The sequence below is a fragment of the Trichosurus vulpecula genome, chromosome 7 (assembly GCF_011100635.1).
Source record: "Trichosurus vulpecula isolate mTriVul1 chromosome 7, mTriVul1.pri, whole genome shotgun sequence".
Lineage (NCBI taxonomy): Eukaryota > Metazoa > Chordata > Mammalia > Diprotodontia > Phalangeridae > Trichosurus > Trichosurus vulpecula.
In genome coordinates, this window is record NC_050579.1 from 62,505,995 (window position 1) to 62,528,367 (window position 22,373).

General features: G+C 39.3%; 1 protein-coding gene across 1 annotated transcript in view; it reads left to right on the forward strand.

The window, feature by feature from the left end:
* Positions 1 to 1,379: 1,379 nt before the first annotated feature.
* LOC118857537 (calcium-binding mitochondrial carrier protein SCaMC-1-like) overlaps positions 1,380 to 22,373 on the forward strand; it is a 54,934-nt gene continuing 33,940 nt past the window's right edge. The window contains exons 1-6 of the mRNA XM_036768193.1: positions 1,380 to 1,528; positions 2,237 to 2,281; positions 4,739 to 4,755; positions 6,253 to 6,360; positions 11,792 to 11,879; positions 22,063 to 22,174. Of these exons, the coding sequence (XP_036624088.1) occupies positions 1,380 to 1,528; positions 2,237 to 2,281; positions 4,739 to 4,755; positions 6,253 to 6,360; positions 11,792 to 11,879; positions 22,063 to 22,174 (519 nt within the window). The remainder of the gene's footprint in view (positions 1,529 to 2,236; positions 2,282 to 4,738; positions 4,756 to 6,252; positions 6,361 to 11,791; positions 11,880 to 22,062; positions 22,175 to 22,373) is intronic.

The following is a 22,373-nucleotide window of genomic DNA, read 5'->3' on the forward strand; positions in this document are numbered from 1 at the left end:
ATTTAGAAAAAAAGATTTTTATTTCACATCATCATCTGATGGGTGACTCGGCCTTTTTGCCCTTGTGAAGAAGGGTCCCTTTCTAGGTCCAAGCACACCCAAGATAATTATGAAACTTTTTATAGTTGTCTTGATTTGAAACTCCTGCCTTGAACTCCATTGGTCAGCATTCCAGGGTTCACTAAACCCCACCCTCATGTGAATCTTCATATCTGAAAGGAATTTCCTTAATTGTTTAGAGGCCAGACCCTGGATGTTTTAAGCTTCCTTCACCTTTAACATAAGAAGAGTAATGAAATTCTCCTCTGGCCTTTGAAGTTGTGGATTTTCTCTAAAGCACAAAGCAGGAGTTTTTGGTCTATGGATCTGAGAATAAGCAGGCACTCACATCCTTGTGGAGTGAAATGTTAATTAACATTGCCAAGACTTTCTAATCCATTCCTTTTCCTGCCTTCCTTAACAAATATAAGACTTTCTGGCATATGACATTTTCTGTGGAAACAAAAGCTTGGTTCATTTCTTACAGAGGGGATACAAATCAAAGAAAAGCTTCCCTTTTAGGATGTAAACTCCTTGAGGGACTTTCTTATATTTTGTTTTTCTAGCACCAACCATGTACCTGGCACGTTTTTTACTGTTGTTTAGAACCTATGATTTCATTAATGTAGGGAGTTTCTGGTGTGAAAACTCCCTCCACCAATACATTTCAGCAACCTCACAATTGCTGAACACATTTTATGTATTTATAAATAAAATATTTATATTTAATAAATACATTTTAATAAAATTTAAATTTTTAAAAATAAAATTTTTAAAAAATTGAAGGCATTCTGGTAATTTTTTTAAAACCAATCTCTTCTCTAAAGAACAATATACTGGGGCAAATACAGGACAGGATTATCCCTCTGGAATGCCGGAGAGGGGCGGGCAGAAGGACACAGTGACACATTTCTAGGACTGTGCTGATTCAGGGCAAATCTTTATCTATCCTGCCCATCTCCTCCTAACCTCCCCAAGTTTTCTACTCTGAACAACGAGGGTCCTGGGAAGGAATAGGGGCCCTGCTCCCTTTTGCTAATGGGGGAAGGGGAGTATAAGAAAGTTATGGGCCGAATGAAAGTCAGTGAAAGAGCCTCAGGTTATAGCTTGCCTCGGCAGAGTGAGCGCAGGGCGGCTGTCGTTCCCTGCACGCCAGCAGGGATCTCGAGCATGCCGGTTCCACTGGGAGCCCCCTCCCCTTCACCGCCACCACTCCGCGCGGACAGAGACCCGAGGCCCGAGCCGTCACCTCCTTCCGTACTCGGTCAGGCCCGGCGACTGGTGGCCGAAGGAGGCTTTCCCCACGCCCGCGGGACCCCCCAGCACCGCCTCTGGGCGCGATGCTCCGCTGGGTGCGTGGCTTCGTGCTGCCCACCAGCGGCAATATTGAAGACAGAGAGTCCAACTTCCGCTATGAAAACCTCTTCTGGCAGCTGGACCGCTACGGGACCGGGAAGGTGGACATTATCCAGCTGCAGCAGGGCCTCCTGTGGCTGAGTACAATGCCCAGTTCGGTAGGAAAGATGGGGGGTGCGGGGAAGGAGGGAGGCGGGGCCAGCAGAGACGTTGGGCTCAGCCAAAAAAACTTCACTGGAATTCTAGCCCCCATACTTCTTACCTACTCCTAGGAGATGCTTCTTTACAGGGATGTAACAGGGATGACGAGCTGGGAGCTCCTCATTTGCTGGCCAGGGACACTTCCCATGGACCACCCCCTGATAACCCCGCTATATACTGTGAATAACCCAGTTAGGAAACTTTGTATCCTACTTCTTAAAATCACTTGCCATAATGAACACATATACAGCCTTGGCCAGTGGAGAGTTTTCTGGTGTGAGAACTCCTCCTAACAACTCAGATCACAACCCATCTTACTGATTTAGTATAAAAATCCCAGGGAATTAGCGGTCTGTGGGTAGGAGAGTTTAAATAATACTTGCCCAAACATCAGAGGCAGGATTTGAGTCGTGGACTTTCTGGCTCTAGTTAACGTCCTTCATCCACTGCATTGAATTACCTCTTCATTCTGTTGTAATGAAAAATAGGTTTTAAAAAGATGACTGCACCCCAGATAGAGACTGCTGCAGTGTTATCCACCATGTGACCCCTCCAGCCTTATCAATAGGAATTTCAAATAATCACCAACTTCAACAACAAAAATTTATTAAGCAAGGTGCTGAATTGGATGATGAGGTAGATACAAAAACTTGGGCCAGCCATTGACACCAACTGCCGACCAACTGTCACCCACAGGGCAGGCAAGCCAGCCCAGCTGAAGCAGAAAGGTACCCTGAGTGAGAGACAGCAGGCACCATATGCCAGACAAGAAGAATCACCACCACTCTGGTCAGCATCTCCCCAAAGAAGACAGCCCACAAATCCAAAACCTTTGGATGAGCAATGCTTCTAGCCATCAGCCATCACTGTGGAGATGCAGCCTGGCTGCTGTTTCTGAAGGTACCGCAGCTGCATCTGTTGAAGATCCAGAAAAGAAATTTCTTAAAACCAGTCTTTGGCATTGTCAACTACTGCAACATCAGAAACCGGTAATGATTTTATTAGTGGAAATTACATTAAAGAAGAGGAATGGCCATATGCTTTGCTGCTGCACCCCAAGGACTGTGGGACCTTTCCATCCATCTGATTTGTATCTGAAACTTACCACATGCATTGCCTCCCTGGTTAGAATGGGAGGTCCTAGGGAGCAGGGACTGCCTCACTTTTCCATTTGTATTCCCAGAGCTTAGCATAGGACTTTGCACATTCACTCATTTATTCATCCGTTCAAAACACAATTCATGTTAGAAAAGACAGTTTGGAGGCCCAGTGGGGTTCAGTTGTTCAGTAATGGTATTTGACATTAGTAAATAAAACTTTTTTGTTGACATTATTCTGAGGGTTTTGTTTAAAATATTTGACATGTTTTCCCTTCTGTAGGCCAAATGACCTGGTACTCTTCAGCTAATTAAAAAAGTTACAATGTGTAGCTTTCATTTTTTATCCAATGGCACTTTTAATATGTTTAATCCCCAAGTTAACTTATTTTGGGAAATTCTGGTCTCTCCTAGATGGTACTGCACGTGTGTACTTTTCTAACTTAAAACACTTAAAAAACACAACAAAGCTGCAACTGTACCAATAATAGATAACATTTGTTTTATTTATATACTTTATATATGCATATTTATTTATATATTTATGTTATAATGTTTATATAAAATAATATATATTTCAATTATATGTTTATATGACTTTAAAGTTTGCAAAGATAATAGAAAATAAGAGTGATAAAGAAGGCCTTTTGGTATCTAGTGATGCCTAAAAGGAATTATTCACCAAACTAAGAAGCACTTTCCAAGGTATCCTGTGTGAAATAGTGAATTGTTTTGAAGTCAAGAAGTCTTGGGTTCGAATCTCACCAAACATAAGTAATATGTGATTCTGGGTGAGTCAATTAACCTCCTGCAGCTTCAGTTTCCTCATCTGTAAAATGGGCAAGGTAATAGTATCCATCTCACAGGATTGTTTTGAGGATCAGATGAGATAGTGTATGGGAAGTGCTATAAAGTGCCATTATTATGTCAAAGTGTTTTGTTTGTTGTTCAGAGAACTACCATTAGGTGAGCAGCAACATGATCGAGTGGTTAGCAAGCTGGCCTAGAAGCCAGAACAGACTGGGTTCAGGTTCCACCTCTGACACATCTTGGTTCTCTGACCTTGTCGCTCAAACTTGTCATGTCGTAATGTATTGGTAAGACAAGATTCACAATATTGATGATGACCATGAATATGCCTATACAGTTTGGAATTGCAGAATATAAGAGACTCTCTATATAGAAGGCAGAAAAAGTAAAACATTTATTCAGACACCAGAGGATCAAATCCCAAAACCAATAATTCCAATTCGACATAGCAATAATTGTATCCCAAAACCAGTAAGTCCACTTCAATATAACAGTAAGGAAATTAAAACACCATATTGCAGCAAGGAGCTAAGCTATCCCGTAACCTTCCCCTCTCCTGGGGCCTTCCTGTAAACACTCACTCACAAACCCTAGCTGTCTGCTTGCCTTCATGCTCTCTCTGGTCTCTGAGCTTAATGGCTACCCTCAGGGTATATATAGCCTTCTTAGGGCTCAAGGGCTTCACACCTAATCAGCAAAAAGGGGTCTGGGCTTTCCTACAAACAAGCCTCCCCTAATCAAGCTTCCCTTAACTAGCTCTACCTGAGGCCTATTAAGGGGATGAATGGGTGGGGAAGATCGTTAATCACCTAGACTCTCTGAGACTGTAAATTTCTGAGGAGGAACTGGCTTGTGGCAGTAGAAAGACGTTTCCTCACCTGGAAGTTCCCTAAGGCAATGAAATCCCTGGTGTGAGGTGGAACCTCAGAGTTGTTTTGAGGAGTATGCTGAAGCCAGGTGGAGCTGGCTCAGGAGAGCAGATGGTTAACTTAATTTGCCCTTTGAGCATTTACACCTTGTAAATCAGCAAACACTATAAACTAGAGCTTGAGATATTGGTTTTCTTTTTATTATCTAGACTTAAGAAAATGATGAGTAGAAAGTTAATAAGACAGATTAAACTTAAAAGTTGTCATGCATACTTTTTTTTACCCAGAGAGCTGGTTGTTAAATATTTACCAGTATACTTCCTAGTTGCTTTGATTTGTATTTCTCTAATTATTAGTGACTTGGAGCATTCTTTCATATGGTGGTTATTTATGGTTACTTATTAGTGGTGTGTCCCTGGGCAAATCAATTAACTCTTATTTGTCTTTTTCCTTAATTGTAAAAAACAATAGTACCGAGCCCTCAGGGTTATTGTGAGGGTCAAATGAAATTAATCCTTTAATATTTAGTATTAATTAATACTAAAGTACTTTGTAAACTTAGAGCTCTATGTAAATAAATGCTAGTTATTATTATAATAGAGTTCTAAATCTAGACCTTTGATTTGATTGATCAAGGGAGCTCTTGGTGAGGAAACTCTTGCTATCAGTGTAAACCTGTAACTGTTCTGCCACCGATAGTCTTAGAGTTGCTTGGATACTGAGAAGTTGTGTCTATAGGATTGTAATCAAGTATGTGTCAGAATCAGGAACTAAACCCGGTTCTTCCTCACTCTGGGGCCAGTTTTTATCCATTCTTCCCTGCTGCCTCTCAGTAAAATGATTACCATCTCCATTTTACAGGTGACAAAATTGAGTTTCAGAAAGATTAAATGATGCACCTGTGATTAAAAAGTTAGTAAGTGGCAGAGCCAAGACCCTAACCTAAATCCTTTTGATTTTTTAAACTCACTGGGTTTTTTTAATATATCACACTGGCTCCCAAGCAAGCAGCTGCCAGACTGGCAAGGTCCACATATCATGAAGATTGAATAGTGAGTATAGTTTTCTTTTCTGGGGCAGCTAGGTGGTGGGGTGGATAAACTGCTACACCTGGAGTCAGAAGACTTGAGTTCAAATCAGATCTTAGACACTTACTGGCTGTGTGACTTTGGGCAAGTCACTGAAACTCTGTTTCCCTCAATTTTCTTATCTGTAAAATGGGTATAACAATAATAGTAGCACCTACCCCTCAGGGTTGCTGTGAGGGATCAAATAAGATAATATTTGTGAAGAGCATAGTATAGTGCTTGGCACCCAGAAAGTGCTATATAAATATTACTTTTATTATTTCTCAGTGGCAGGAAAAATTCTATCTCCTGTAAATTTCATGTAAGTCTTTCTCTGAAGTTGATTTTAATATTAAGTCAAAAAATCCCTAGGGTTTGCATTGGGCAGGTCAGAGAACTTAGCCTTTGACTCTAATCACATTTGAAAATATAATCACACAGTTTTATGTAAATTGCTGCTTTATTATCTCAATAAAATATCAATCACAAAAATTTGGAATCAACTTCAATAAAGCAAAGGTTGCTATTTCAGGTAGTAGATTATGAGCTCCTTGAAGGTGGGGACTTTTAAATTTTTTCCTTTGTATCTCTAGCACTTGGCACAGTACTTCGGCACATAGTAGGTACTCTAAACATATTTGTCAAATTGTTGAAGTTGTATAATATACTTGGTTGGCATATCCATGTCCTGAAAAACAGATTACTGGTCACTGATTTTCTTGGACAAATACTTCCAGTAATATAAATTGGCTTGGCTGTCTCTAAATTTCTATGATTTTTTTCCTTCCTCATAGGGTGCTTTGAAATCTGAAGATCCTGGAAAAAATGTAAAGCTAGTCTTTGATGAATTTAAGAAGTATCTTAAAAACCGTGGGAAAAAATTGAAGCTGACATTTAAAAGTCTGGAAAAAAGTGGCAGTGGTATGTCTTATTTTTTTAATTCACAAGTGAACCTATAGTTATGGATTTAAGTATGTATTTCAGTAGAGGTCTTTTAGTGATAGGGAAGGAGTCTTCATCTGTGATTTCTTTGGTATAGGGAACTTCCAAATGAGGAAACTCCTTAACTAGTACAAGTAGCCACTTTCTCTGAAATGTACGGTTTTAGAGAGTTGCCAAGAGCACTAAGACATCAAATGACTTCTCCAGCCAGCATGTGTCAGAAGCAGGATTGGAGGCCAGGTCTCTCAGGCACTGAAGCCAGCTTTCTCTCTACTACATCATGCTGCCCCTACAAATGTCTTTTACAAAAAGCTATGCCCCCAAAATATTTTGAAAAACCTAACTCTATTTGCTTCTTTCATTCTTTTACTGTATTTTTATTTTGTTTTTTTTTTGTTTGTTTTATGGGTTTTTTTTTTTTTGGCAAGGCAATTGGGGTTAAGTAACTTGCCCAAGGTCACACAGCTAGTACACGTGTCAAGTGTCTGAGACTGGATTTGAACTCGGGTCCTCCTGACTCCAGTGCCAGTGCTCTACTCACTGCGCCACCTAGCTGCCCCTCTTTTACTGTATTAATTTCATTTTTAAGAGACTGGTTTCAAACCTTCTCACCATTTAAGTTTCTTACCTCTGGATGTATTCCAGTTAATAAGTCCTCCTTACAATGGCTCATCCTTGAACAAAACACAGAACCCAATGCAAGGTGACTGGGGGAAAGTACTGTTCATCCTCTTCTCTCTTCTGCATATTGTTCATATTTATTCATCCTTGGATTGCATTCATTTTTTTTGATGGCCTCATCAGATTGTTGACTTCAACTGAGCTTTCACTTCCTTAAAACTTGGAGTTAATTTCCTCAGAAACTGTTATATAGTCATGAATCACAATCCTATACTTGCACAGTTGACTTTTTTTTTAAACCCAAGTGTAGGATTTCCCATTTGTTCTTCTTTAACTTAATTTTATTGGAATTTATGGTTTAAGACAAGAAATGAAAGAGGCCAAAGGCTTATAGACCACTCAGAAGTCTCAAGCCTACATATCATTTCTTCAAGAAGAGAACTGGAAACATGAAACATGATGGGCAACTAACAACATCATAAAAATGAAATGGACTCTCTCTTAAGAGACAGGAAATTTGATGCCATGGGGGTCATCTCAGAATCTTCTGCTTCTGTGCGAGCAGATGACTGACTAGATAGCATGAGTAGGTCAAAGGTAACATGGAAACAAATGTTCAGGAAGCTTGGCATCAGAGCCAACTAAGCCAGATCATACAAAGAACGTTTACAGATGAAAGTGGAAGAAAACCGATAAATGGATGCAATTTAGCGGTTCAGATCATCAGTATGTGAGGCATAAAGCAGGGAGAAAAGTATTCACCAAAACTCTTTTCTAGTGTCATGGAGGATGTTTTGTGCAAAAATCCAAATGGGCAAATGATTCTCTCTACAAGGAGCTGCTCTTTAGGGCCTGGTTTGTGCATGATGTTGGGCTGATGGCATTGGTCTCTGTCAGCATCATGGCTGCTCCAAATAGTTGACTAAGGAATCCATACAGGAAGTAATCTTAGGAGACTGGAGAAACTCTCAAGCATGAAATTCTGAAGGCACAAAGACAAACGATTCCAATAAGAAGCATAAATGGGAGTTGCCTAAAGAGATTAGTATTGATGTAGAGAGAACTCATCAGCCAACTTAGATTTTTTAAAAGATCGATATGATCAGTGATGGCATGGTCAGAAAATAGAGAATGAATATAAGAACATGTTATAGTCATGAAAAAATGGGGTCACTAGTGCTAAAGTGCACTGAGGCTGTCGAGGTTAGCTAATGCCAACCGAAAGGTTGGTTTTTTTGTTTTTGTTTTTAGTTATGTGGGGAGGAGGAGAAGAGGATGGAAGAACTGTTAGGGACACTGCTTGAGTCTATGGGTCAATGATAAGTCAGCACAGAGAGAAGACAGAATTCAGAACTGACAAAGGCTTACTATGTTTCTATTTTCTTTGCCAAAGAAACTGAATTTTGCATTGGAAATGATAGAACAAAAACGGCTAACAGTTCATGCACAAAATAGGGAAGGAGAGTTAGTAAGAAAGCACTAAGCTGCTCTTGGTAAATTCAAGCTACCTGAACAGATGCACTCTATCCTTAGGTACTGAAAGAAATAGCAGATGTGATTTCTGAGTTTCTGTTAGTGCTAATAGTCAATAAACAAGAATACATTAAGTGCCTACTAGGTACTAGAAATGTATTGAAAAAAAAAATCTCCCTTTTCATCTCTACCTCTTGGTTTCCTTGGCTTTCTTCAAGTCCCAGCTAAGATTCCCCCCCCCCCATAAAAATAAATTAAAAAAGAAGGCTTTGTGATCCCCTTGATACTAGTGTCTTCTCTCTGAGATTTTGTACATGGTTGTTGGCATGTCGTTTTCCTCATGTGATTAGACTGAGTTCCTTGAGAGTAAGGACAGTCTTGTCTTTGTTTTTGCCTCATTGCTTAGCACAATGGGAGCATACAGTAAATACTTAATAAATGCTTGTTAACTAACTTGTGGATCATGGAAAACAGGGAAAACACTGAAGAGTTGGCAAAAATTCAAATTTTCAGAAAAGGGAAATGGAATCTGAAAGCTATTGGCCACTATGCTTGACTCCAATTTCTGGGAAATCTTTAGAATGGAGAGGTGGTATTAGGGTAATTAGGTGAAGTAGTGGAGAGAGTGCTGGGCCTGATGCATAGAAGACTCATCTTTGCAAGTTCAAATCTGGCCTCAGACACTTAGTAGCTGTGTGACTCTGGGTAAGTCACTTAACTCTGCCTCATTATCCTCATCTGTAAAATGAACTGGAAAAGGAAATGGTAAACCACTCCAGTATCTTGGCCAAGAAAACCCCAAATGGGGTCACGAAGAGTTGGACATGACTGAAAAACAACTAAACAGCAACGTTATATTAAGAATTCCTTTTAGGTATAGGTTGGATAAGATGGCTGCTGAGGCTCCTTCCAACTCTAAAATTCAATAATTCTGTTATTTTGTGACTAAACCAAATATAAACAGAAGAGATCTGTACTAGGGGGTGATTTAATTCTGTAGGTACTAAGGGTTCTACTCTCAATTTCTATGTATGAGGAGAGGGTACTAAATTCTTGGGGAAAAAAATCAGCCATCATTACTACTGTAATAAGGTGATTAACAAAATGTCAATAACTAACAAGGCTTCTTTCCAAATCTCTACAGAAAATGAGAATCATTTAGGGGCCTCCTCAGTGAAGATATGAAATGGGAAAAAGTAGGCTTTTGTAAGTGATGTCTTAGAGCAGACCACATCTTTAGTCACACTGTCGACTGAAAGGCACAGAAAACACAAGATCCACCAGTTGCTATTTATTGTTTGTTGACTAAAAAAGAAGCATTTGATCTAGAACAGATTCATTTCAGAGGTTCTCCTGCAAATCAATATTTTCTGTGTATGTGTCACAGTCACACAAGATTCTTTGAAAGATGCAACAAGAGAGATAACTTTGACAACTTTACAATTATGAATATAAGGAAGGCAAAATCAGGGAAATACATACTTGCCAAATGTGTTTGCTGCTCTCATGGACAATGCCCAGTAGAGAATCCAAATAGAAGGAAGGATTCTTCACAGATGTCAAGGTCTTCTATATGCTCCTGTTTGCAGATAAAATTGTCCTGATTGCACCAGGCTTGGGAATATTGCAGAGCCTTTTAAATGACTGAGATCCATACCTGCTCAAAAGAATTTGTACTAAATATCCACACAAGAAAAACCAATGAGTAAAAAATGCCTAGTATCCAGACTATGCTATACCGTCAGATGGACAGCCTGTAGAACTGGCTCTTTAGGATGTGTACCTTGGACTGACACTGTGAAGAACTATGAACTGGTCTTAGAATTGAATAGGTGGAAGGGAGTGGGTTGGATTGCGTCTGGGAGGTTATGCAGTGCCTTTAACGTCCTCAAACTCCTCCTTGGATGAAAGGCCTGTCTTTTTAACACCAATATTTTTCCAGTGATGCTATGTTGTTATGGTTTATAGAATACCATGGTTTTCGAAGAATGAGAGTTGTGAGTTACTCAAAGGATAATGGAGAGACATGGTGGAATAAGCAGGCTGTGATGAACAACTATCCACTCAAAGGAGTGTTAAAGATATAATTAGATATGTATGGCTGGAAGAGTTGGGCTGGTCGTATAGTAACAGCAAGGCATGACCTTGATAGCCAGCAATTTCTACTTAGGTATACACATAATGTGAAAGGGACAAGATGAAGGCCCTCACCACACTGGTTGGGCTCCCCCATGGTTGATTGATGCAAGGACATGGATAAGGATTATTCAGGCTGAGAAAGTGATTCAGGCTGAGAAAGTGTGGATGGGTTGTGATCTGTGCTGTTAATTGTCTGCACACTGATATCAAAGATTCATTGAAGTATAATTGCTATTGTAATGATAGACTTTTGAGCTATAATCTTTGCTACCTTGGCAGCTAGGTCATGCAGTGGATGGAGCACTGGGCTTGGAACTAGAAAGACTCATCTTCATGAGTTTAAGTCTAGCCGCAGACACTTGCTAGCTATGTGACCCTGGGCAAGTCACTCAACCCTGTTTGCCTCAGTTCCTCATCTGGAAAATTATCTGGAGAAGGAAATGGCAAGCTGCTCCAGTTTCTTTGCCAAGAAAACCCCAAATGAGGTCGTGGAGAGTTTTACATGACTGAAAAACAATTTAACAACAACTTTGCTACCTTTAGAACATTATATAATATTCCTTGTGCAAAAGCTCTCATGTTTCTTCTTCATCCATCTAAAATCTTCTTTCCTTTCAAGGGCTAGTTTAAATTCCACTTCTTCTAGTACTTCTCTGGTACTTTCCATCACCACTGACCCTGACCTTTCTCATCACCCATAGTGTGTATTGTCAATATCATACATTTTACCATTTCATTATGTTATGCTTTCTATTATAAAAGTACACAAAAATAAAATTTTAAGTTTAGTGGTAGTTGGGATTATTTCATAAAGTACTCTTGTATCCGTTATTGCACCTCACCATGCCCTAGGTAGGCATATGGTAGATGTTCTAGTAATCCTAGTTGAATTGCATTAAGTTGATATAAAATATAGCTGTGCTTAAGATATAAGAAATATGTAGGTTTATTGTTGTTTTTCAAGTTCCCTTATGATAATGTTGAGAGAACTTTTCATGCCTTTTGGATGGAATGTTCAGTTATTTTCTTTTTCTTTGAAAGTAGATTCAGTGATAAAATATCCAACATGGCAATACAGTTTGGCAGAATTTTATAACTTACTCCCTAAAATTTTCCCCTGTCATTGTATTTTCAAAGGCTTTCAACTGGTGCATTTTTCTTCTCATTCTTTTTAAAGGAAAAATTGAACCTTCAGATATTGTCCAGGCTTTCAAGATACTGGGTACAAATGTCTCTAAACTACAGGCAAAATACATTCTTCGAAGGTCAGCTCATTCTTAATTTGGAACATTTCTTTTAACTTTCATTTTAATATTCTATATCAGAAAACCTTGGCTACAAATTTATCTTTTTTTCCCTTAATATATGAATCCTACAAAGGTACCATTTTGACTTGTGCAAGTAGTGTGTTGGTTAATTTTGTATGTAGCATATAATAGCTATAAAAATTATTCTGTCCTTTTAAAAAATACACCTTGGAAATTAATTTATAATCTTCAACTTGAGAAGCTGATTTGCATCCAGCTGAAGCCAAGTAATAACACTATTCACCTTAGTCTCTAAGACCAAAGAAAAAATTTACTCAGTGGAGAACCTCAAATGAAGGTGATTTATTCCAGTTTATTAACTCAGATTTTTTTCCAGAGACTTTTTCCAAAAGAATTTAAAATTGAAAGATATATTTTCAGTTATTGTTTCCATTCCTCTCTCCCCCTCCCCCAATCCCCATTCTCCAATCAACGACAGAAGAACAATAGATTTGGGAAGGGTTCAGCTCAAATAGGATGATGGATTGAAGTTGATTTTCTTTTTGTTGTTGGCCCTGCTTAAGTCAAAAGGGTCATGTCACCTGGAAATGGTTAGGTGTCTCCAGTGACCATTAGTTCTGTGAATACAGAAGGTGTGATTTTGTTCTGAACTCTCAGGGGAGATGAGGAGGGGTCAACAGAGTAGGGATTCTTATCCTTTTTTTATGTCATGGACTCTTGACGGTCTGGTGAAGGCTGTGGATTGATTCCTCGGAATAATGTCCTTGCATATATAAAACAAAACATATAGGATCACAAAGGAAACAAATTATATCGAAATACAGTAATCAAAATATTTTTAAAGACAAGTCCATGAACATCAGGTTAAGAACCTCTGTTAGAAACAAGAAGGAAGATGATCTGAATAGGTTGTAAAGAGTGGGAAGGCTATGGGCCGATTTATATCTGGGATACTTATTTTCTCTTTCATCTTTCTCCTCTGTTTACATCTGGGGCATCTATTCTCTCTTTCATCTATTTTCTCTTTATGTCTAGGACATCTATTCCCTCTTTCATCTCTTTTTCATCTATTGTGTGTTGGGCGCAGAAAGGCCCCTGTGCAGCTCATCTCCTTCTCCCTTTGGCTGAGCCAGAGGCCAAAGCTTTCTTTTTGGGGAGGAAGGTCTTTATTTTCTGGATAACCAGAGCAGAATCAAGAGAGGTAATCTAATTGCATCCCATTTGCCACATTCTTGTCTGTGTTCTTGAGGAAAGAAGAAAATTGGTATTACTATAAAAATCAAAATGTCTCCAGTCTCTTTCACTATATTGTCTTTGGTTATTGTTAAAAATTCTATTCTCTATTTTAGAGAAGTTTTTAAAAGTGGATTTGCATGTTTGTATTGAGCTAGAAAAATTTCCCAGAGTCTATTAGTTTATTATCTCATGCTATTTATCTAACCTGTTTTCTCTCTACCTCTCTGAAAGTCCTATCTGTTTTATTAAGTTTCTGTCAATCCTATACTCTACTGAACACTTGCTAAAAGATCCTCAAAGCTGCTGACTGAAAAGGGAAGTCAGTTTTGCATCCTCAATCCCTTTCCAGAAGAGGAGACCATAGAATATTAAAATACTAGAGTATTGCTAAAAGTCATTCTTCCTTAAAACTCTGGTGGTAACAAACATCAGAAAGGGTCAAGTCCAAAGAAGAATTAACCTTTTGAATTTTCTCCAATTATAAACAGTATAAGGAACATGGCTTCCTCATTACCTTTCTCTACCAACCACTCTTTTTTTCTATTACCTTGCGTGTATGTTTATGTTTTTGTGCTCTTGTGTGTTTTCATTTGTGCTTATTATCCTCTTCCGTCACAGGGAACACTTGAGGGTACATGCCATCCTGATGGAATCCTAATAAAGCTTCCCCCAGCTCCAATATTTTGACTTACTTATGGGCCTCACTGAACACCAGGAATGTTCTGATTTGACCACACAATCTGGCTTTAACCACACCATAGGCCCCCAGACCCAATATCCCAAATATGCCTCACTAGAACATCAGGTGTGAGCATATGATGAAATCCTAGCCACTGTCTCTATCTAGCCACTGCCCCCAGACCCAGTTCTCATATTTCTCACAGAAATAGCAGGTGTGTCAATGTACTTAACCACAACGACATCCATCTAATCCCTTACATGACCACATTAGCCAGCCAATCAGAAAGCAGCACCACCAGCATGCCTGAGCAGGATGTGGACCCCAAAACAATACAAGGGACTTTTCCCTAAGTAGGCACCTGCACAGTATTAGCAAAAGCTGCCCTTTAGGTGAACTTATGATGTAGAGAGGCTTATTATAATATCATTATCTTACTTACATGTCCATCTAAATGGGTTTTTCTGTATGCATTATGGGAAATCACATGCACAGTTCCACTGAGGCTGGGACCACTCCCCTATTACCTTATTTCTTGACAAACCCATCCTGCCTTTTTAAAATATTCATAATTTATGTTATGTACTTACATCTTTTGCCCTATAAAAATCCATCTTGCTATCACTAAACTGCCAGTTCCTCTTGGCACTTAGCCCGCTGGAGAGTGCAATTCTCAATAAATGTCTTTGCTTGGATTGGCGATGGTCTGAATCTGAATTCTTTCAAGATGACCCCCATAGCACACCATGAAATCACAACAATCCTTCTTCTTTGGTAATATCTCCTTGAACATAGATAATGCATTCACATTTCAAAAACAATTCTCTATAGCTCTTTGAGTTTCCTACTGAAGGATGGTATGTACATCCATGGTGGTGATGGTATTTGAACTGGTGCAGCATTTTTATTTTAAGAAAAGCTAGACAGATGGTAGGGCAAACCAGCAATTCCTACAGAGAAAGCTATAGACAGAGAATAATTTTCAGACAGAGACCTGGTTGATTCCCTCATAAGAGGCTTTTTTTTTCATTTGTACAGAAAGTAGTATTTTAGAAGTATTCTTTTGCAAAATTAGGTGATACAAAGTGATGGTTATGTTGGCATTGTATCATACTACACAGTACTCTGACTGTTTAATACTATTAACAGTCTATTACTACTATTGCAAAATGCTGTGGGGGCCTTCTATTTACTGGTGAATTCTGTGGCAGTGATTTTACTGGCGTGACAGAATTTTTCCCCCCTCAATGTGCCCAATTTTGGAGGATCATAAATCTAGAATTATAAGTTCAACCACTTCATTTTATAGATGTGGAAACTGAGGCCCATGGTGGTTAAACGATTTACTCAAGGTCACATAAGTAGTAGGTTATAGAGTATTGATTATAAATCCAGGATTTTCAGTTTTTATGCTTTTTGCTTTGATGTTAGTGCAGAAAGCATTACACTTAGATGCCTCTGTAATAACACAGAATCATTGTTAGGATCACAGGGCTGAGGTACTTGACCTCTCCCTCTAAAGAAGAGGTTTTTAACTTGGGGTCTGAGAAGTTGGATTTTAAAAAATATTCTTATATCTCTATTCAATATAGTTATAATGCCGTATATTTTATGGGTTTAAAATATTCTCAGAAATGTTCCTAAACTTTACCAGATTGCCAGAGCAGGCCATGACACGAAAAGGTTAAGGAACCCTTTCTAAAGGGACCCTGGGACAATAGTGAATAGAGTGTTGGGCCTGGAGGCAGGAAAACTCATCTTCATGAATTCAAATCTGACCTCAGACATTTACTACCTGTGTGACCCTGGGCAAGTCACTTAACTCTGTTTGCCTTGGTTTCCTCATCTGTAAAACAAATTGGAGAAGAAAATAGCAAACCACTCCAGTATTTTTGCCAAGAAAGCCCCAAAATGGGATCATAAAGAATTGGACACGACTGAACAATGACAAAAAGGGGACCCACAGGTAAAGACCAGGTTCACTTCTGAGGGAACCTGACTCCCAGAGAGAGCGTTCTTGTTCTTTTTTCCCCTCACAAACTTTCTGGGTCTTACACTTATATTTCAGAACCTTGGGAAAAAAATCATCCAGGTCTATGTATGGTTCATATTGAAGGTCTCCCCAAAAAGGAATAAAAAGGTACTCAATGTTCAGTGGAGATAGCTATGGGACAGCTATTTATTTACTACACATAAAAGGAAAACTCAAAATGAAAAGGACTCAAAAGTACAAAATCTCAAAAATGAGAGATTTTGTGAAACTACTGAATTGGTATTTCACCTTCACCTTGACAATGTTCTCTCTGAATAGGTCTCTTGAACAAGGTAAATGTCTGGCAAGCCAGGCTGGGGTGGGCTCTTTTTCTTATCACATGTCATCTTCTCTAAGGAATATTCTAAAGGGGAAGATTCCTTTCTGTAGCGTAGCCAGTACCAACTGAGGGATTCAGGAGCTTCTGAGGTAGTTACTTATAGAAAGCCCATTGCTTAACATTGCTCTTCAGGAATTTATGTACATGCAGAAAGGGACATGCTCCTCTCTCTCCTTATGGAAAGTCACAGCAAAAGAGTCCCACATCTGCTGCAGGAAGAAAAAAAGGAAGAGTATGTTAGAGGGTGTGTCAGTCTTTTTTAGGTTTATTGATTGGGTAGTTCTTTCTGATGCAGTGGCCAATTCCTACTGATATAGTCCATTCTTCTCTACCTGCTGCATCATGCCAGAGGAAGAAGGAAGGAAACAAGCATTAATTAAGTGCCTACTATGTGCCAGGCACTGTTCTAAGTGCTTTACACATATTATCTCATTTGATCCTGTGAGCTATTATTATCCCATTTTACAACTGAGGAAATTCACATAGAGAAGAAGTGAATTCTCCAGGTGTATCAGTAAGGCAATAAACACAACATCAATGATAATCGTGAATATGCCCATGTAGTTCTGTATCGCGAAGTATGAGAGACTCTCCATAAAGAAGCATAACATTTATTCAGACACCAGAAAACTATGTCCCATAATGTTCAGCTCCCACAGCCAGTCAGCCCACTTTATCATAACAGCAAGGAACTTAAAACACCATGTCACACCCTGTAACCTCACCATCCAAAAATCTCTCCAACCCCCTGCTGGGATCTTCCCCAAAACAAACTCACAGTACAGCTAAGTCAGCCTGTTCAGTTCTAACAATCATGAGGGCGGCCATTAGCAGCCATAACTGCTCTCTCTCTCTCTCTGTCTCTCAGCATTTCCTGTGACATAACTTCCTTTTCCTGTCAGGAAGCTCCTCCCACCACATGTAACTCAGGCTTCCTGTGACGTAAGCAGGTCACATGGCCTATTAATAGGTGGGAAAGATCTTCAAATCTAAATTGCTACTACACCAGGTGACTTTCCTTACAGATAATAAGTATTTGAGGCTGTATTTGAATTCAGGTCTTCCTGATTCCAGGCCCTAGTGCTCTATCCAGTGAGCCAGCCCATGTAGCCCTCTAGAAAAGACCCAGGGCAAATGTGTCCCTGGAAAAGGCTTTGCCCAAAGGCCAGCACTCACTTCACGGAAAGTGGTTTAATATCTAGCAGGCTGTATGGGGATACTCCAGCCAGAGCCAATGGGTGAAGAGGTTCCCCTGATAATATATCCATTAAACCTGGATCAAATCAAGAATTCATAAAAAGGACAACAGAGAGTAGATCTGATCACATATAGTCCTGGTTTCCAGATGAATTCTGGACTCTCCCTGGTGAAAATCCTCTTTTCATACCTATAAGCTAAAAGTAAATAAAGCATGTACAGCTGTTTGGAAGTCAACCAAAAGGAGAGGGGTAAAGTTCCCAGGAAATATTAGATTGAAATGAAATGAAGATAAAGATCTGTACCAGTAACCGAAAGAAAAAATTAAGTGATCTATTGAACTGGCACATATCCTGTCTAACCATGTTAATTGGTCCTGGAAAAATACAGTGTGTTATACTAAACAATAAATGACGGGGGCAAGGGGAAGAGTTTTGTCCCATAGAAATCTTGTTACAACTGGAACTATGTTCCAGTGCCTGACAAAATTCAATCTAGAACCTAAATCCAGAGACATAAGATGGATATTGAAGGTAGAGAGTTTTATTTATTATTAATTAATCAACATAATTAATTAAAGAAATTAAATAATTAAAATATTAATATATTATTTATAATAATATAATAATGCCAATACTATTCTTTCCTCAAGCCCCTGCTAAAGTTTCTCCCTTCACTGGCCTAGAGACTCAGACTTCTGAGAAGGAGATGACTCTGCAGGTTCTCCTTTAGGCTCTGGCAATCTAGACACATTTCTACAATTTCCCATTTTCTATCTCGACTCCTCAGCCCATCCTAATTCTTCTTAGCACTGCCATTCATGTGTATTTCTAAGCTCTAAACTATTCCTGCTATTTTTAGTCCAATTCTGGGGAGGAAAAAGCCCAGCAATCATTTTTAGAATGTCTAGACTTGCTGCCATCTGCTAATCTAAGTGCTATTCACTATTTTGAAAGACATTACTGTGGGGATGCGTGTTTTCTTATTATGCATTGACATTATTATTGGGAAGTAAAGGTAGTTGGTGCAATGTTGTATAGGGTAGACTTACTAGCATTGCCATTCTGAATTGGCAAGTTATACTAATTTTTTTTGTTTTGTTTTTTCCCCATGTTATTTATTTATTTAATATTTTTAGTTTTCAGCATTAATTTTCACAAGAGTTTGAATTACAAATTTTCTCCCCATTTCTACCCTCCCCCTACTCCAAGATGGCACATATTCTGATTGCCCTGTTCCCCAGTCAACCCTCCCTTCTGTCACCCCTCTCCGCCCCCATCCCCTTTTCCCTTACTTTTTCCAATTTTCCAAATTCTTTCCCCTCTTCCTTCCCCACCCACCCTCCCTAAGAAGGCAAGCAATTCAACATAGGCCACATGTGTATCATTATGCAACACCCTTCCACAGTACTCATGTTGTGAAAGACTAACTATATTTTGCTCCTTCCTAACCTATCCCTCTTTATCCAATTTTCTCCCTTGACCCTGTCCCTTTTCAAAAGTGTTTGCTTTTGATTACCTCTTCCCCTATCTGCTCTCTCTTCTATCTTCCCCTTTTTTTAATCCCCTTCCTCCTTCTTTCCTGTGGGGTAAGATACCCAACTGAGTATGTGTGTTATTCCCTCCTCAGGTCAAATCTGATGAGAGCAAGATTTGCTCATTCCCCCTCACCTGCCCCCTCTTCCCTCCCAACAGAACTGCTTTTTCTTGCCACTTTTATGGGAGATAATTTACCCCATTCTATCTCTCCCTTTCTCCCTCTCTCAATATATTCCTCTCTCATCCTTTAATTTGATTTTATTTTTTTAGATATCATCCCTTCATATTTCAACTCACCCTGTGCCCTCTGTGTGTGTGTGTGTGTAGACACACACACACACACACACACACATATATATATATATATATATATGTATATATATATTCGTAGACATATATACATATATGCATATTCCCTTCAGCTACCCTAATACTGAGGTCTCATGAATTATACACATCATCTTTCCATGTAGGAATGTAAACAAAACAGTTCAACTTTAGTAAGTCCCTTACTTTCTTGATTACCTTTTCATGCTTCTCTTGATTCTTGTGTTTGAAAGTCAAATTTTCTATTCAGCTCTGGTCTTTTCACTGAGAAAGCTTGAAAGCCCTCTATTTTATTGAAAATCCATATTTTGCCTTGGAGCATGATACTCAGTTTTTCTGGGTAGGTGATTCTTGGTTTTAATCCTAGCTCCATTGACTTCCAGAATATCATATTCCAAGCCCTTCGAACCCTTAATGTGGAAGCTGCTAGATCTTGTGTTATTCTGATTGTGTTTCCACAATACTCAAATTGTTTCTTTCTGGTGACTTGCAGTATTTTCTCCTTGATCTAGGAGCTCTGGAATTTGGCATCAATATTCCTAGGAATTTTCTTTTTGGGATCTTTTTCAGGAGGTGATCAGTGGATTCTTTCAATTTCTATTTTTCCCATCTGGCTCTAGAATATCAGGGCAGTTCTCCTTGATAATTTCTTGAAAGATGATATCTAGGCTCTTTTTTTGATCATGACTTTTAGGTAGTCCAATAATTTTTAAATTACCTCTCCTGGATCTATTTTCCAGGTCAGTGGTTTTTCCAATGAGATATTTGACATTGTTTTCCATTTTTTCATTCCTTTGGTTCTGTTTTAAAATATCTTGATTTCTCATACAGCCACTAGCTTCCACTTGCTCCAGTCTAATTTTTAAGGTAGTATTTTCTTCAGTGGTCTTTTGGACCTCCTTTTCCATTTGGGTAATTCTGCCTTTCAAGGCATTCTTCTTCTCATTGGCTTTTTGGAGATCTTTTGCCATTTGAGTTAGTGTATTTTTTAAGGTGTTATTTTCTTCAGTATTTTTTTGGGTCTCCTTTAGCAAGTCATTGACTTGTTTTTCATGGTTTTCTCACATCACTCTCATTTCTCTTCCCAGTTTTTCCTCTACTTCTCTAACTTGCTTTTCCAAATCCTTTTTGAGCTCTTCCATGACCTGAGGCCAGTTCATGTTTTTCTTGGAGGCTGTTGATGTAGGCTCTTTGACTTTGTTGACTTGTTCTGGCTGTATGTTTTGGTCTTCTTTGTCACCAAAGAAAGATTCCAAAGTCTGAATCTAAATCTGAGTCTGTGTTCTCTGCCTGGCCATATGCCAAGCCAACTACTTGACCCTTGAGTTTTTCGTTGGGGTACGACTGCTTGCAGAGTAGAGAGTACTTTGTCCCAAGCTTGAGGGGTTGTGCTGTTGTTTTCAGAACTATTTCTCACAGCAAGCTCTGCTGCAGTAGCGCTTCTCCTCCCCCAAGAACCACCAACCTGCACCGGACTCAGATCTTAAGCAGGCTCTGCACTCCTACTCTGATCTGGCACTTCATTCATCCCACCAGGTGGGCCTGGGGCCAGAAGCAACTGCAGCTGTAGTTCTGTCCTCAGAGCTGCACCACCTCTGCTGCCCCCAGGGCAGTGGCCGAACCACAAACTCCTTTCACTCCCCGCAGCTTTTGCCACCAACCTTCTCTGTTGTCTTTGGCGTTTGTGGGTTGAGAAGTCTGGTAACTGCCACAGCTCACTGATTCAGGGCGCTAGGGGCTGTTCCGCCCAGCTCCTGGTCTGGTTAGTCTGGGCGCAGCCCTCGTTGGGCTCTGCCCCGCTCCGCTCCCAGCTTCATGCGATAGACCTTACCCAGAAACCATCCAGGCTGTCCTGGGTTGGAGCCCTGCTTCCCTCTGCTATTCCGTGGGTTTTGCAGCTCTAGAATTTGTTCAGAGCCATTTTTTATAGGTTTTTGGAGGGACCTGGGGGGGAGCTCATGCAAGTCCCTGCTTTCCAGCCACCATCTTGGCTCTGCCCCCATACTAATTTTTACAGTGAAATATAGTTGTTTTTGACTCTGTCTTTTTATTGAGCAATTTGGTGAATCCTTTTATTTTTATTTTAAAAATCTTTTTTTCTGAACTTAAGAAATCAAACAAGCATTTACATAATATAGCAGAATAGAAAAAAGAAATTGAAAAATTGAAATTGAAAATCTATTATGCACAATTTGCTATTCCTTTTAAATATATAACAAAGTTATCATGTAACTTTTTTCCTTTATTTATTCCCTTTCCTCCAACCCCCCCCCCCACTCTAGAGATGGCTCCCATTAGGTACAAATATGGATCTATATGTAAAACCATTCTATACACAACTTCTATTTATTAGTTCTTTCTCTGGATACAGATAGTGCCTTCCTTCATATGTTCTTTGTAGTTAATTTGGGTATTTATAATGGTCAAAATGACTTATGCACTCAATGTTGTTCTTAAAACAATATTGCTGTTACTGTATATTATGTTCTCTTGGCTCTGCTCATTTTGTTCTTTTTTACTTCCTGCAAGTCTTTCCATGTTTTTCTAAGATCATTGAGCTCATCATTATTTTTTTTTTTGGAGAGGAGAAGGGAAGGCAATTGGGGTTAAGTGACTTGCCCAAGGTCACACAGCTAGTAAATATGTCGAGTGTGTGAGGCCAGATTTGAACTCAGGTCCTCCTGACTCCAGGGTTGGTGCTCTACTCACTGTGCCACCTAGCTGCCCTGAGCTCGTCATTTCTTATGGCACAATAGTATCCCTTCTCAATCATGCACTACAACTTGTTCAGTCGTTCTCCAATTGGCCATGTCTTTCTTTACAATTTTCAGTCTAGATGAGGAGGGGACCATGTCAGTGGACTGGAATGAATGGACGAACTATTATTTATTTAATACGGTAACAAATTATGAAGAAATGATCCAGTTTTGGAAACATTCCACTGTAAGTATGCTTTCTGTTTTGCTTAAGTTTTTGTTTTGTGCTGAAAGCCTCAAGTAGAGTGACTTACCTGGTAACTATATTTTAAACTTTGGAGATTCTGAGAATATACATGTATACACAGACGCACACATTTATGTACACATACCTACACTCTCTCTCTCTCTCTCTCTCTCTCTCTCTCTCTCAATCTCTTTAGGGT